The sequence below is a fragment of the Idiotropiscis lumnitzeri genome, chromosome 13, assembly GCF_059441095.1.
Source record: "Idiotropiscis lumnitzeri isolate Australia: NSW breed Sydney's pygmy pipehorse chromosome 13, RoL_Ilum_1.0, whole genome shotgun sequence".
Classification (NCBI taxonomy): domain Eukaryota; kingdom Metazoa; phylum Chordata; class Actinopteri; order Syngnathiformes; family Syngnathidae; genus Idiotropiscis; species Idiotropiscis lumnitzeri.
This window is the reverse complement of record NC_142403.1, coordinates 7,439,365-7,456,899: the sequence shown is the minus strand read 5'-3', so window position 1 is coordinate 7,456,899 and position 17,535 is coordinate 7,439,365. Positions and strand designations below refer to the sequence as shown.

At 38.2% G+C, this 17,535-nt stretch overlaps 2 protein-coding genes across 3 annotated transcripts; one reads left to right on the top strand and one right to left on the bottom strand.

Annotated features, from left to right (window-relative positions):
• Nucleotides 1–85: 85 nt before the first annotated feature.
• On the bottom strand, nt 86–4,833 carry zranb2 (zinc finger, RAN-binding domain containing 2). 2 transcript variants are annotated; one of them, XM_088313827.1, is made up of 10 exons: nt 4,726–4,833; nt 4,074–4,126; nt 3,582–3,690; nt 3,405–3,487; nt 3,242–3,318; nt 1,942–2,130; nt 1,654–1,817; nt 1,038–1,097; nt 454–603; nt 86–267 (listed from the first exon to the last, which is right to left on the bottom strand). In XM_088313827.1, exons 1-10 carry the CDS (start codon nt 4,779–4,781, stop codon nt 198–200), a joined length of 1,011 nt encoding a protein of 336 aa, XP_088169953.1. In that variant the 5' UTR covers nt 4,782–4,833; the 3' UTR covers nt 86–197. The 2 variants fall into 2 exon arrangements, with proteins under 2 accessions (XP_088169953.1, XP_088169952.1); XM_088313826.1 differs by having other exon boundaries at nt 97–603.
• A 1,514-nt stretch (nt 4,834–6,347) lies between these two features.
• Nucleotides 6,348–10,619, top strand: LOC148324183 (hydroxylysine kinase-like). The gene is made up of 5 exons (XM_088313446.1): nt 6,348–6,576; nt 7,860–8,167; nt 8,918–9,060; nt 9,564–9,744; nt 9,990–10,619. The coding sequence occupies exons 2-5, from the start codon at nt 7,864–7,866 to the stop codon at nt 10,424–10,426; spliced, it is 1,065 nt and encodes a 354-aa protein (XP_088169572.1). The 5' UTR covers nt 6,348–6,576; nt 7,860–7,863; the 3' UTR covers nt 10,427–10,619.
• Nucleotides 10,620–17,535: the final 6,916 nt, after the last annotated feature.

Here is a 17,535-nt window from a genome sequence, read left to right as displayed (position 1 = left end):
TATTGTCACAGGTTGGGCTAAGAGCGTGTTCAAAGATAGAGAGGGTTGCTACTGTAGTGTGTGTGTGAGAGAGAGAGAGAGAGAGAGAGAGAGAGAGAGAGAGAGAGAGAATGGTGGAGGGGCGGGGTGTTCAACAGCATACTGTATGGATGTGGTTGTTCCTTTCATTGTAACATGCACTTGATTTCACTGAGGAATTAAAAAGATTTTTTTTTCTTTTTAGAACTGGAGCCAGAATGGGAGGAGCCGGAGGACTGGTTGCTGCGCCTGAAAAGACATAACATGATGGGAAGGGGAGATACGTTAGCAGTGATAGTCATCAACATTCAGTTCAGCATAGTTGTACTGTATCAAGTCATGGTCAGAGTGTGAAAACCAGCACGGCAAGGTCGTGAGCGAGGCGATAAACTGCTATAGTGAGTGCCACTGTGGTATTCCACTTTAAACCCAAACCTTTCGGACGAACGGGATCTAGAGCGCCTCCGTTTTCTGCCTCCAGATGACGACCTGGAGCGACTCCGCTTCTGTCCCCCCTCGGCTGAGGAGGGCGGGGAGACGGACCTCTTCCGGGGTGAGGATCCCTTTCCAGACCTGGAGCTGGATCTTTTGGAGGGATAAACCAAGCACTGAGGTCAGTAGGGTCTGAGAAACATCAGTACCAGGATGAAGCCTCAGAGTACAAGCTGTGGCTTGAAAAGGTACTGATCAGTTAACTTTAGCAATAACATCACCACTGAAGTTCAATGTAACTGAGTGAACAGGTTCACGTTAATACCACTCAGAAGATAGGACCATGTACTGTAAGAGCAGACCCAGTGGCCAAACAAAAAATTGCAACAAGGGCCAAATTGCAACTAATAACAACGGGGGCAAGTATGCACCTAAAACAACCATTGTTACCTGCCCTTTCACAAAAAAATGACTTTGCATTGCTATAACTGATCCCAATGCAGTCATAAATAATAACACTTTTTGCAGAGCCTGGGGGCCCATACAAACACTCTCTGCGGGGAGAGAGTGCATGTCACCTCATTCACCTGGAGCGGGACCTAGAGCGAGATCTGGATCGGGAACTAGTGGAGCTCCTAGAACCGGATCTGAAAGACAAAAAGACAAAAGAACTCTCCAATATTTTTTCCAAAGGGGAACTATGACTGTGCTACACCATGACACTAAACCAAACAAAAATATAGCATTTCAATATTTACCCTAAGTTACGTTTGAAGTTTAAGGATAAGAAAACCAGTGCTTCATTATTGCTTGTCTCTTTTTTATGACCTCACAAATTGCAGTTAACAACTTGGGAGTAACACTTTACAAACAGCCATGTTGCCTAATAAAAAAAAAATGGCTTGAAAACTTGGAGTTATAGCACCATCTATTGTTTCAGCAGTTGAATTGCAGCTTGTGAATGGCTTCTCAAAGGCAAATCGTTTTAAAATATATTTTCAAATACATTATTACAAGGGCACCTTCAGGCTACAGTACACTGTCTTTACAGCACGGCAAGTAGAGGGACTAAATCACAATCAAAACAAATTGAAAAACAGGAAATAGCAACATGAAAAGCACGTAGATCTGTTCATCAGAAGGAAAGTTGAGAGCTGATACTGACATTTTGCCGGGAGTTACCCTTGACCTGCACCCGTTTACCTGGACCTCGACCGAGAACTGGAGCTGGATGAGCGCGAGGACGAGCGGGAACGGGACGAGCCCGAGCGGCTGCCACGTTTCTTCACTTGCTCCTCCTTCTCCTCATCGCTGGCATCCAGGTCGTACTTGGATAGGTCGCCGTCTTCGTCATCTTCGTCGTCATCCTGAACGGCAAGTTGTAACATTACACTTCACAAACCTTCTGTAATGAATGCTTTCTTTCAAAAGGCAATGGACGCGACAGCTTGATCAGGCCTTTTCATGTCCTGCTGCAGCTTGTGTGCTTACATCCAGTTTGTACTTGGACAGGTCACCGTCTTCATCGTCGTCATCCTCTTCTTCATCGTCCTCCTGCTTCGGAGGAGGAGGAGGAGGAGGAGGCTGAGCCTTTTTGGCTACTTCTTTCTTTTCGCTTCCTTTTGAAGAAGACGTCTTGCTACTGCTCTTCCCACGATACTTTTTCTTTTTTCTCCCAAACTGTGACATAAATCAGATATCAACTTAATGTTAGGAACTGTTTTCTGCATGCTGTTAACATCGAACCCCAAAAATGAACATATTGCTGTTGTTCCTCTATGAGTTTTGGTAGTTAAGTAGTTGATTCGAAGTTGTGTAATACCACATTGAAGAGAGAAAAAGAGAAGAATTTGAAATCAAAATATACAATAGTTACCAGACAGGCTAAAAGTTAGACTAGCTTCTTCTATTCCTATTTCGGTTACTACATATTATTCTTTGTATTTCCCCAGCAGTCTGGAGGCTCTGAGGCGACAAGGGATTTTTTTTTCCTCATTAAGTGATTTATGGCTTCTAAGTATAAGTTCATCAATTGCAATTATCTCCTTGTTCAAACTGAAACACAATCATGAAGGAGAGTTGAACCGGAAGAGAGCTATCATTCGACCTGCAGGAACATCACTTATATTTCTCAAGACTCGGCCATAAGCATAAGCAAGAAAGAAAGACAGGCAGATAGAAAAAAAAAAAAAAAAAAGATCGTAACTCACTGAATTATTTTAACAATTTACACGCAGTTTGTTTTGTTGCAAATGTCAGATGGGGCTATGGTACAAAAGGAAAAAAGTTTGCGCTGAGTTTTTATTCCCCCTCAAAACTTGACTTTGAATGAAATTGTAAGTTGAAAAATGTGAAATCAAGTGGTGTGAAGCATCTAACTGGAGACTGTTTTTCAACTTACCATTTCCCTACAGGTCACAATTTCTGAGGAAAGAAACATTTTCAACGCACCCCAATTGTACATAGAAACGCCACACATCTAATGATTGCAAGTTTCTTTCTGGTTCACGCAATAGGCAGGAGATGAAAATATCTAATGTACATGAAACGTCCAAATCACCCACTGTTTTTTTCATTTTGGTCTTTGGAGCGAATATAGAGAAAACTTGTCAATATTAATTTTTTTGTTTTTCGAAAAATAACTGAACAAATTATATTTGGATTCTGCATAACCATTTAGGAGACGATTGTGTTGTGTTTTATAAACTACTTTTTGTTTCTTATTGCTCCCAATAATACGGTACAGGGACATAATTGTCATTGAATAGCAACAATATGCACAAAAGCACACCTCATCATATTCACCATCAGATTCCTCTCGCTCAATATATTCCACATTTTCCCTTTCATTAAAACCGCCACCATAACCTGACAATATATGAGAGAAACATGGATGAGAGATTATATAACATAACTGAACAGACATTGCAATGTTGCAAATTTTGCTAAATTACCCGTTCTTTCTTCAAGCTTGGCATATTTGGGAGTGTTACACATGTTGCACTCTGACCGTCTCGCCCAGTTAACATTTCCACATCTTCATGAGGGGGAAAGAGAGAGAGGAAGTAAACAAGAACATAAAATAAACACAATGTCAACTTAAAAGAAATAAGCTCACTATTGACACTTACGTTTTACATTGCCAATCGTTGGCACTGAACAGTCCTCTACTCTTCTCAGCCAGAGTTTTCCCAATTTCTGTTCCTCCTGCTTTCATCATCTTGGCCTCTGTGGTTTTCTCTGCCCACCAAAAACAAACAAAAATACCCTAAAATATTTCTTAGATCAGCGATTCCCAACCAACGATGTACCATTAGATATAAGAAGTGCTGCAGGAAATGGCCCAATAAATAATTTTTTTCATGTATGTGTGCTGGTGACGTATAGTAACAGGCAAAAAAACCTGAGCGTTCTTCCACTAGATGGCACAAGGTATAATTAACCTGTGTACTCGCCACTCACCTGTTGCCATTCATAGTACAGTAATAGCTTTGTTCAAGTAAGCAGGCGGTAAAATAGTAAAAGTTGTTCAAATTGTTTCTCATGTAAAATGTGCCTTGGCTTAAAGATTGAGAAACACTGCCATATATGTAGAGTAAACACTAATTGCAGTGCAGACTCACCTCTTCCACATCTATTACAACTTGTTCTCCTGGCAAAGTTCACATTTCCACACCTGGAGAAAAATAAACATTAAACGCATAAGGTAAGCAAATAGTTCAGGAAGCTAAAGCATGCACAGAGCACGCATGTGTTGACTTGGTGCAGCACCTTGACACACTTCCCATTATGCAAGAGAGCCAAGTAATAAGCGCTGCAGCTATTTGGTACTCGAGACGTGAGTAATGCAGCTAAACTACGTACATGACCAGAATCAAAATTACCACGAGACCTTCTTCCCCCAGGATGAGAACAAAAAGAAAAAGAAAAAGCACGACCCATAATCGCAATCGTTAATATGACGGTAGCAGGTAACGTTAGCCGCCTCGTTAGCTTGCAAGCCAGTAGGAAAGCACAAATAAAATCACCGAAAATCAATTCAATAAACCTCCGAATGTAAATCAAACCTCTGTTTAATCGATTGTTTTCATTCAGCTTATTGAATAAATTAGAAGGATAATGACAATCGCTCGCTAGTTAGTGGCTAACGTTGTGATGGGCCTAGCAAGCTAAACAAAGTTGACCTGCAGCTGCTTCAACATACAGCTGACCCTTAAAAACTAAATCCTCATTCCGACAATGTATACCGTCATCTAATAAAGTGTGATAACTTACTTTTTATCAGGACATATCCAGTCCCCGTCGCTTACCCGAAAGCTCTTTCCCGACATGTTGATACGTGTTCAAACGCCGAATAGCTTCTTTTGCTAGCCTCAATGTGCTTGAACAGAGCCGCCCACCCCCAATGCTGCATTCATAGACCGTTGGTCACCTCGGTCTTATCTGGCTTTCCGCTAAACGTCAATTTATAATTTAGAAATATTCTGAATATTTTTCACGCGTTAAAATTATAATATGGATAATTAATAAATTATCTTATGTTCAAATCAAATTAAAAGTGGCAAATGCACATTTTGTTGAAACCTTTTGTTAATATTTTGGAAACAACGTAACCACTTGAGTGCACCATTGCTCGAGCGCTGCAGACGCTTTCGGTCTTCGTATTTTAGGATAATAATCAGTAATTTTAATGAATTTTAAATATCGGTTAGGCTTCTCATAAAACTGGTGAATTGCCCTGTGACATTTCACATTATCATGTATTATCGCACCAATATATTATGCTCAATATATGCATATACATTGTACTATTGTTCAATGAGGTTACACAAAGAAAGCCCATAATTTGATGAGGAATTTCTATTGGAAATTATCAAATGATTCATTTACACAAAGTATTATTATAAAAATCCCGTTTTCAATGCCTGTTTGACAATCTGCCACTAGATGTCGCTTAATGTTCAATCCATCCATCCATCCATTTTCAATACTGCTTCTCCTCACTAGGGTCGCGGGTCGCTTCATGTTATCAATTTATACACTGCACATGTGCAGTACAGAGTTCTACACAATTTAATTACAGGGCCACACAGGGGAAATGTTAGCGCCATTTCACAAATGTTTATATTTTTATGGATAATGATTGCAAATATTAGTTTTTTGCTATTTGTATGTTTGTGAGAAGAAATTATACATTTCTTTGTCTTTTGTAATTATTTTGATTTGTGGAGTGAAATGTGTCAACGTTAGAGGGCGCAATTCTTTATTTACTGTAATGCACGAAGATGAAAGTGTTTTTTGGTTGAAGAAGAAATAAAGATGATGGCGAAGGAGCAACACGGTCTTTTTACCGTGCTTCGACCATCAGTGTTTGTTCACGCGTAAAAAGTTGTTTTTATTGTAGATGACACTGCACCTAGGGGTTCATGGGTAATGGGAAAGGTTGAAAATGCAATCCGTGATTCGAATGGTCACGTGAGAAGAGTTTTGGTTAAGACTAAAAGTAGTGTTTTGGAAAGGCCAGTTGACAAGTTTTGCCTTTTGCTTGAAATGGAGCAGTGATGTGATTAGTTTCAAAGTACAAACGTGTTGCGTTTACATTTAAATATGGTTTCTATAATAGAACAGAATGTCGCTTTTGTAATTTTTGTAATTGTTATGCCCAAACAGAACAATTAGGGGCCGGAATGTTAGCGCCATTTCACAAATGTTTATATTTTTATGGATAATGATTGAAAATATTTGTGTTTTTGCCATTTGTATGTTTGTGAGAAGAAATTATACATTTCTTTGTCTTTTGTAATTATTTTGATTTGTGGAGTGAAATGTGTCAACGTTAGAGGGCGCAATTCTTTATTTACTGTAATGCACGAAGAAGAAAGTGTATTTTGGTTGAAGAAGAAATAAAGGTGATGGCGAAGGAGCAACACGGTCTTTTTACCGTGCTTCGACCATCAGTGTTTGTTCACGCGTAAAAAGTTGTTTTTATTCGCCATCAAATGAAGAGGTTGAACAACGAAAATAAGAAGAAACTAAAGGAATCTAAAATAACCTCTACAGGAATTATACTCACTTAGTAAAACAGACAGACAAACGCCACCTCGGAACACCTTCACACATTCTGAGGTGAGTTGATAATTTTCCAGCATTTAAATATACTTTATCTTCATCTTTTTAAATACAGAAAAATCAATTTGGCATAATTGAGTCTGAATAAAGGTGAGTTGCTTGTGTGTTTAGTGTTCTTGAATCACACTCTTTGGAAAGAAGAACTCGGTCTTTTTAATGTGAGTGAAGTATGTGAAGAGAAATGTATGGCCCTGGAAATGGATAGGTCCTGATCCAAAGCGTACCACATCATGTGTTAAACAAGTTGAACAGCTTCAGTGGGGTTTAACCATCTGACTGCTGACACAACAGTCAAAATTAATTCTAAGGTGGATACTGTAGTACGCACTATAAGCTACTCACAGACAAATGGTACTGAATTGATAAGAGGGTACTATACCGTGCAAGCATGAGCATCGTCTCAGCTGAAAGTTAAAAATGAAGTACCAACCAGATGAGAGTGAGTGAATGAATGAGTACACGAATGCCTGCGGCACCAGCAAATTGGATACAAGCAACTCCAGGCAGTTTCAGGCATTCTGGGATTCACAACTATGGAATTCTGTCAATAATTTTGAGTCAGACTTGGTATGGTGAATGCTCAACTTCCTATAATTCATATTTTTTGTGAAGCTTTTTAAATGAAAGTCAGTCAATGACTGTCTTCTAATGAAAGTGTAGACTATTGATAATCTATCAATTCCACATTCTTTGACGTGATCATGAAAGGCAAAAAAGAATACTTAATGTAAGATCAAGTTAATTGTTGTTGTTTTTTGCAAGATTCTTTTTTTGACTCTTTTATAAAATAAAAAAAAACATTTGGTGTTTCCTTTATATTTAATATATTATGAAAGCATCAATTATAAAATGATGTAAGTGTCATAACTGCAGGTCTGATGTTTCTAACAAACCAGTCTGTTACGTTAATATGAGTTAATTGGAGCCAACCACCTTTACCTCAGTAAACTGAATGCAAGAGATTGCCAGGGACTCTCGGTTCAAGATGGGCGGTGACGTCTGTAGGTCCTAAATCAGCTGAGGTTTCCTTTAGTGGTTGCGTTTGACTATGAGCTTCTTCTACGCATTGCGCCAATGGTGCACAGCACTGCTACATGTACTTCCTTGACTCCAGCGTGTACTTTGAGTCACTTTTCTGGCTGTAAGAGTGACTCAATATGTCACGCACAATCATTTAATATATTACATAGACTGTAGAAAACATGAGTGATAAAACACGTTTTTTAGTGAAAAACAAATGACAAATGTGCATCATCATTAGCTTTGGTGTTGTTTTGCAGCAAAATGTCGGCAAAGAACGCTACACCCACCCTCAGCCCATCCCAGGCAGCAGAGCTTGTGAAGAAACACTACGAGCTGACTCCTTCTGCAGTCCACAATCTGCCCAGCTTTGAGGACCAGAACTTTTATATTGAGACGGTCGAAGGTGGTGAGTACGTGCTGAAGATTATGAACTCAGAGGACAGTAAGGATCCCGTCCTGTTTGAACTACAGACTTATGCAATGAACTTCTTGCATGAGAATGGACTTCCGACCCAAACAACCCTGAAAACAACCACAGGACAGGCCATGATCCTGAAAGACATTGGTAGGAGAACGTTCACCTATGACCGGTGGCGAGCCGTGCATTTCACACCAAGGGCTTCTGTAAAGATCTACTGAGTCCGAATTGAATAAATACCCGTCATAATACTGTTCGTTTATGACACCACGGCATGACTGAGTGTTGGATGTCGGCTGACGAGAGCAAGCTTCTCTTGAATGATTAAATGGCCTTGCAAGTATATTTGCAATCAAAACCACACTTTTCCCTCCTTCGTCCATTGTGGGCTAAAAAAGCAAGAATACATTCCTAAGACTGTCTGGTGTGGATTTGTTGATTCCGCATAGTGTTGCCCTCTCACAAGTGAGTATCGCAACACAAGACACATTTGCACTTTAAATGAAAGGCCTGCGAGAAGGCCTTACTGTCACCAACTCGTGATCTGATCTCAAAGAGCACGTTCACTCACCCAGCACGGACTCTCATTATGACAGCGCACGATGAAATTTGCGGGGAAAAAATGTGTGTGTATGTATGTGTATGGGGGTGGGCGTGTGTGTGTGTATAAAATGAAATAAACATTTATCATAAACATGATCATGATTTCTTGATTATGTTAGTCCAGCAGAGAAGGCCTTGAGGCCTTGACAGCTCACCACTGCCTAAGACCGAGGGAGGGTGTCAGTATTGTGCATGCATGTTCAGATAATGCAAAAAAAAAATGTATGAGACAGTGTTTTCTTCAGCAATGTTAGTAATTGTAGAGACTAATTCTTGGATTGTTACCTTTGACAGATTGTGGCTTTGGCTTACAGAAGTACCTGGTGCGCCTGTTGACTTATTTACCTGGAATCCCAATTTCCAAGGCTCCTCTCTCACCACATCTTCTTTATGAAGTAGGCCATTATGCAGCCAGAGTGGACAACATCCTCAAAGAGGTGCAAGTGCAAGTATATTGCATTACACTAAGAGCAAAGAAATCAAATTTTTTCCCCCAGCTTGCCTCCCATTTATTGTTGTTATTATTGTTTTTATTATTATTATTGTTAATCTGACTGGTTGGGATGGGATGGACAGATACTTCAACAGTTTAGAAGTGTCCAATAGTATATATATATGTATATGTATATGTGTATATGTATATGTATATATATATATATGTATGTATGTATGTTTGTATGTATGTTAGGCGTGACTAAGTGGCCTACCAGGAAAGATTTAAAAAAAAGAAAGAGAAGATAATTGCTTCCCTTGCACAATCAGATATCATTTCCTGTATTCTCTTTCCCCATAAAACTTGTATTTCCTGTTTGAGTGCCATTCTACATTTTCTCTTTTCTTTGAGTGAACATACAATCTCGATGCAGTGGCCTAGCCAAAGCTGACTTGAATGCTCATTATTTTATAGTATATTAACTCATGTTTTCTATTTGATTCCCAGATGGAACATCCTCGAATTAGCAAATTGCAGAGGGGCAATTTAAAATGGAGTTTGTCAAATATTCCCATCCTGGAGAAATACATGCATGTTCTGGATGGAGACCCTCTTCAGGAGGTTGTAAGCTCCATCATCCATCAGTACAAAACCACTGTCGCCTCCAAACACGCCAGCTTCCGCAAGTGTAAGCATGATACTATTATTTTCTAAGCACTAATTAAGGTGTAATTGATAGCAGAGATTGTTGAAAACTTCAGCCTGTGAAATGATGTTGAAGTTTCCATTTTACACATTAAGCTATCTATCTTACAACAGTTGTTCTCCGGACTTTATTTTATTATTTTTTTTTGTAAATAGACTTTTATCCCTGATGTGATGTTTTGTGGATATTAAATGCTTATATGCTGTTTTTTGTCTACATTTTCTCAGGCCTCATTCACGGAGACTTAAACGACCTCAATGTGCTTGTGCAAGCTGATGAGAGCAGAGGCAACAGGGTTTCTGGTGTCATTGATTTTGGGGATATGAACCTTGGCTGTTATGTCTATGAACTAGCCATCACCATCATGTACATGATGCATTTGCACCCCAACCCAATTGAGGTGGCTGGCCCTATCCTAGCCGGCTGGGAAAGTGTCCTTCCTCTCAACGAAGCCGAGCGAGACTGCCTCTTTTGGTTAGTCCTGTGTCGCTTCTGTCAGCAATTAGTGTTGTGTTTGTCCACATCAACCTGCTACCCTGAAAATAAGGAATATTTGTTGCGTTTATCCAAGAGTGGCCCTTTGATTTTACACAAACTTTATGACATGGGGAAGGAGCAGGTGGAGAAGGTGTGGTTCAATACCGCTGCTCAATTCACTAAATGAACACGGCTTTTCTTACTGTTGACATTTAAAATTTTTATGGCAGGACATTTTTGGTAGGAGTTTTGCAATTTTGTATCCCATTTTTTTTTCTCAAGTGACCCTCAAAGCACCGCTGTTAATAATAGTATTTCATGACTAATTTTGTAACTCTGAGAAGCAGACAAATTGAGATGCATTTTTTTATCTGGAGGGCCAAATAATAATAATAATAATATTCCCTTTATTAGTCCCACAATGGGGAAATTCGAGATTCGAACCCAGGCCTCCTGGGGAGACCGGGTCCTGAACGCGGCACCTTAGACCACTCGGCCATCCTATTTACTACAGTATACAAAATAAGCGGCTTCACGTCGCAGTTTGCGCGTCAAAATGTGGACTTTGTGCCTCATTAATACATGTTGACCAGCAAAACTGAGAATCAAACGGGAGACAACCGTCAAAAAGGAATGATGTGTCTGTCTGTCGCAAATGAAACAGAGCTGCTTCAAAGTGCCCGCACATGATTGTCAATTAAAGTCGCTTTGAAAGGAGACAGATTGGCGACTGTTATTAGAGCACAATGGAGGGCGTGTTATATCCGGACTCATTTGAACTTTAAGGCAGGATGTAGGAGGAGAAAAAGAAGTAAAAATATGATATGATATGCCATTGTCTCAAAAGCACTTGTTGCTGCTTGATGCTGGAATTGGAACGATGTCAGTTCCTCCTGAAAAAATCTGCTCCAGCAGAACAAACCGGTTCAGCTCCACAAAGCAGAGGCACTTAATTTTTCTGATTGCCTATCTTAACTATACCAAAGTGATCTGGAAGTTGTTTTCCCCCTTTTTTGTTTGACATAGTTTAATTGATATTTTATTGTGTTGTGGAGTGATTTGGCATTGTTTCACTTAAGAATAGTTTAGCTGAATAAAGTTCAAAGTTTATAGTTGAATTCAAAATAGTTAAGTTTTTTTCTAGCTAAATGTAGAGCAAATAAGGAAAATTTGGTAATGCATTTTATTTTATAAAATTGCTTAGAGCAGAGGTTTTTTTCAATCAATTTAGCTTTGCTTCTAGACAAGAAAATACAATTTGCTAATACATATTGTTTATTTAAAAAATAACAGCTGTTGATTGTAGCAAAAAGAAAAACAATAATTCATTGTTTACAATGACTTATTTTATTATTTATTCAGAAAACCCTTGCTGTAGTTCTCTGGATTAACCTCCAAAAAGAAGAAAAAGCTTCGCAAAGTTCGAAAGATGCTCCTCAATTGAAGTCATTGATTCGCGTAACTGCTCTGTAAAAGAAAAAAAGAATATTTCGAGACTTGGTACATCTCTTAAAACTAACCTGTTAGTATGGTGACTCACAATCATGGTGCCACGTCACAGAGTGGCGTAAATTGAGATTTTTTTCAGTATACCGGCACATTATATATATTTTTAGGACATTTTTGCTTGGTGGGGTGCTGGGAGAGTTTTGCAATGTATGACATTATGGATTGTTTATTATTACTGTTTGGGATATAGTTAAATTAGCCAGTGTTGTCTTTGGCAAGTGTGTCAGCGTGAAGCACTACACCAAAAGCCAAACAGAGTTTTGATGGATGAACAGAATAGCGTTAGTTTCTGCAGTAGAAGCAAGCAGCTGGCCAAGAGTGGGTTGGGGATAGCTCACGTGCACGAGACAGAGCAAATTTCAAGACAAGAAATAGGATGTTTAAAGTTTGCTTCTGTCCTTCTGTCACAGGCATCTCATGAAGACATATCAAACTAATTGGACAAAAAATTTGAGGAAGTGAACTAACATTGTCCGCCTTCAGAATGAGCTAAATAAAGTCATTTGACAAGTTGAAGTCTGAAAAGATGACATTTGGAAACTTGAAAGATGAGGAGAATGAGAGAAGTTTGATTGTTCAACTGTGATGTGATAGTAATACAGTTTCTTTATAAATGTGTGACAATTGGTATGTAATTTACTAAATCAACAAAACATTTTTGGAAAAATCCAAATGTGATGATGTTTGAGAGTTTCACAATATTAGTGATTCCAGGCCTCTGGCCTTAAAACAATGTCGAGTGTGAAGCAGAGATATCTGTGCTATTTGGAAGTCTAACAACAACAGAAATGGTCTAAAAATTAAATTAAAGTTTAATGATAAATTAAAGTACAATTTGAATGTTTTTTTCCCCTGGGTAAAGAATGACATTCACTAGTGACTCATTTTGTGTGTTAGAATATTCCCCAATGCAGTCAAACAAGAGTGTGCAAAGCATTTATAAGGAAACTCAATAAAAATCCACTCCACAGGTAGAAGATTTAGATATGCCCCCCCCCCAAAAAAAAAAACCTCGGATGATGACAATTTCAGAAAATGTGTGTCGTGTTACAGGCAGTGTGCATATTGAATATTTGTAAAACTTTGTATATTCTGTTACATCTATATCAGTTTGAATATGTTGTTGAAATCTGGGTAATTTTTTTTCCAAATATAAAAAAAGGTTGTTTTTTTTTGTCAATGAAATAATAAAATGCACTAAATCTGGTGTACTGTATATTCATAGAACAAAATATGTCAAATTCCCTGGATGACCCTATATATCTATAGATACCGATAGTGTCATTACAAAGCAATAAAACAAACCATACAAAATTAATGGACACTTCAATATTCAGTGCAACCCTAAATAATCATAAATCAAATTGAAAAAAAATATATAAATTTAGAAGGTATGCTAAAAGTCGCTTTGCACATGCACACGTCTCATTTTTAATGCTCTAAATTTGAAACGCTAGATAGTTCAGAGTCTAAACCATCACAATCTTGAATGTAATTCAATTTAAAAGGTTAAAATAATGAAAACACTCATTTGCATCATATCATGGGGAGAAAGTGCTCATTGGGACAGAATTAACAACACATTCAATATGAGAAAGTGTGAGACAAACACAACTTATGGTTAACCAATTTTTTAGATGAACTAATGGGAACAAAAAATGCAATTATTTTCTTTTTGCCACAATACATTTGGATTAAAATTGGACTAATACTGCCCTCGTGTGGTTAAAAGAGTAAAGGAGAGACTTCCTGGTATGTTTAGGAAGGTAAACGTTTCCTTCTGTTGGTATTTAGCAAACACTCTCACACATTCTGAGGTTGATTGAAACATTATTTCTATTCTGCCCAAAAATGTTGTTATATTAGTCAGCGAACAAAAGTACCTCAATATTATTTTTTTTTAAAAATCAAATTTCAATTTAAAAAATGGGCTTCCTACTGGCTGCTCTGAAAACATGAATTATGTTCCCGGAGCATATAACAAGCAACAGTCATTTACAGTCTGGGTGTGGACAGTGAGCATGAAACACCACACAAAAGGCAAAAGATAACACGGTAAAGACGATTGCATTTGAAATGACTGCAGTATGTGTGTCTTGGGTGTGGGACTCATTAAATCAAGTGAAGAGCCTTAACTTGCTTCAAACTCAAAAATGAACAATGAAAAATAGAAAGACCTACAGTTCTGGTGTAGCATTTATTCGTGTCTTCTGCAATATTAATTGAATAGTTGCAGGGAGAGGGCATATGCTATATGGCTATTTGTTGGATTGTTGCCGTTGACAGATTGAGGCAATGATTTACAAAAGTACCTGATGCACCTGCTCACTTATTTACCAGGAATCTCACATTCCAAGACGCCACTTTCACTCATCAAGACAGGACCTCACACTTCCTAACCAGATTTATGACAAAAATGCCATTTTAATTATGACAAAATATGTGCTCAATTTGTTTTTTAACAAATCAAAGTCGATTTTTCAATGGATTGATTAAGCATTCACTCTTCTAAGACAACAACTATGGGTTTCAAGTTTCAAGCAAACAAAATGACCACATTCTGGGATTTCTTTTCCTGCGCAAAGGGCCATCTTGCATAGAAATACCATTCAAGGGCGACACAAAACTGCTGAACAGCAAACAAATTGATAAGTTGAAAAGGTCCGGTTCAAAGGGTCCAGGGTCTTTTATTTTATGTGTGTCTGCGGTCCTTTGCAAATGTAGCAGACACAATTGAACTATAAAATCATATTGGCCTTGACAAAAGAGCATTTATGGCTATTGCACCATAACTGACATTCAGATGCAGGAGGTCATAACACAATTATGATAAATGAGGAGAGAAATTGTTCACCTTTGCAATTCATACTTATCAGTAAAAACCAAGTTCAGAGTGATGTGAAAGCACCAACCAAATGAACTTGAGCTCTAAAGACAAAAAATTGTTACAATTTATTCATTGAATTGATCATTTTCTCAAATAAAATGCACAATTCATGTCAATGAGACAAATATGAAATGCACTTTTTTTTTTTTACCCTCACATGAATATTACCTTGTTGCTAATCTCACTTACGCAATCCATGCCCACCACAACAGTTTAGATTCCAGAAGCAGTAAAAGTGGAGTAGTTACCATGCATTTAAACCAGAATCCAAGTGTTGTTCAAAAGGGGAAGTAGATTATATTTGATTTTCATTTTTTTATTTTTAATTTATACGACAGTAGGAGCTCCTAGATCCCGATGACACCACTCTCTCGACCCTCTTTGTATAAGTTGTTTAGCGTATGCCAACAATTAGTTGTTGGTGCATGTACATAATTGTGTTCATCTGCATCTGCATTTAAATTTGTAGAGCGCACAAAAAAACTCAACTCAATTCAATTCACACCAAACTGCCCCAGTTTCCCAGAAACAAATTCCTGTTTTCAGTGTCACAGCTGCTCACTGGTAGAACATTTTTTGGAGCCTTTTCGCTGATTCGTCTATCACCTTTTCCTCTTCTGTTTTTTTTTTTTCTCGACTGAAATGACATTGCCCAGACACGTCCTATCTGTCTTGGATGAGGTAGTTCTTTTTAATTGAGTGCACTCAAGATGAATTGAACAGGACTTTTTAATCAAACATTGTTTTAATCATGTTGTATCTGTTAGGGGGGGGGGGGGGGTTGCACTAGATTTATGAGGCCTGTACAAGGTTTATTAGGACATTGGGGGAGGGGTGGTGGGTTCTTGCAAAGATGCTATCTGAGGCGATGGAGGCACATTTTATGACAGCCTGGCTCCGTTATAGGAACTGACTCTTGAACCTTCATTCTTTCATACTATCGCGCACAGAACAAATTGGTGTCACAGCTCACACAAACATCAATCTGCTGAAGCGTAGATAATTAGTGAAAAAAAGGCATCCTTTGGGTTACTTCCTGCATTTGACCTCTTCTGGGCTTCCAACCGAGGACATACCTCCTAATAGCTTTCAGCATTCTGTAGAGAAAAATCAAGACACATATGACATAAAATCAACTTGCTATAAATAATTGATGAGAAGTTACTGCAAATGGTTGATGGAAATAGCTGAAAATCGGATCCTTCTTAAATTAATGCCTTGTAGCCAGTCTGGAGTCAGATGAATCTTTTTCGAATATTTTCAGGCTTTGAAACACAGCTGACACTATTTTTTAATACAGTAGTAAAGTTCTGTGCAAAGGGGCCAACTCTGTTATGGATGTAGGATATTTTCAAGACCACTTGTGGCAAACTACATTTCTATGACAACAACCCAAGATGGACGCGCAATGATGCAGCTGCACATTCAACTTAGATTGCATCCAAAAGTGCGAACATGCAGTAAATGATTGTGTGTGGCCTCATTTGTCTTGTAAGACTTCACAGCAGGGGAGAGCAGGCTTTAAATACAACTTTAAACTATCATGCACATTTTTAGAGGACACTCTGACATTTCGTGGTTGTGATCGGTAAACTGCAATATGTTAGTCAACCCCATCAGCGTTCTATAATGCAGACAAATGCACAGTGAAACAGCTGGCTCTGGCAGATGTGCAGCTGCATTGTGCCATATCTCTGCTCCTCTCATCCAGTCCTTATCGCAAAACCACATTCATTTGGGAAACCAAAGGGAGAATGTGCTTTGTGCAAAGAAAATGCAGTCTACAAAGCCAAAGCAGAAAAGTGAAGAGTAATACACGCAAGAAGTACGAAGTTATCATAAGCTTAGTCTTTCATTGTTTCTATACATTGGAATTTATTAGCAGTCGAAGTGGTAAACGCTAAAATATGAATATTCTCTGATGTTATTTGACTTATCCCCAAATAATATGGCTCCGCCGGGAATATTTGGCTGACAATGAAATATGTTCAGCCCAAGTCCAAGAGCCATCTCCATTCTAAACTCTCACACACACACACGACCACCCTTACCTTGCAGAACAGCAACGTGATGTGTTTTTATATATCCTATCCAGTATTATTTTCATTTGCACTAACTATTCTCTTATTTATCTCATTTATATATCTATCTGAATTATTGTTGTATTGCACTGGAGAGGGGAGCTCTCTAATCTCGTGGCACACTTGAGTACAATGACAATAAATGGATTTCTGATTTCTGATTCTGACAGTAGAAGTGATGTTTCTATAAAATAAATCAGAGAAAAATACAAAAAACGGATCACTGTTGACAAACTAATCTGTGGAAGAAAAGGCAAATGGCCATTGTAATGCTCTCCAGTGTCAGTTGCTTTTGTCAAATGTGCCATGTAGACTTTTGTTTAATTGTACCACCTTTCATGGGCAAATGACAAAGCCGAGAAAAAACTCATCATTTAAGCTTTGATTTATTAAAACAAACACATGTTTCATTTAACAGCAGCAGCCAGAATACATACTGAATCTCTTATTGCTTGCATCACTGCCTGTAATAAAGAAACATATTTTCTTTGACCAGGAAAAAAAGTACAAATCTCTAATGCTAGAGTGACTTGGCCAATAACAAGTAGCTATGGGGGTAAAATACAAATTAGCATACAAAACAGAACATCACAACATTGGGAGTCAAAAATATAAACATGAAAAGCTTAAAAAAAACACTGTCTCATTTTAGTTGTAATTTGGGTTGATATGATGAGCAGCAATTAACTGTATCACCAGCATAACAGTGAGATTTTGCAGGGGGGGGTTATTATGAAACTGTCAAATGTTAATTTGTTCTTACACGGACAGGGTTGATGAGCAATACTGCAGAACTGTGGACTAAAAGTATCAACTATC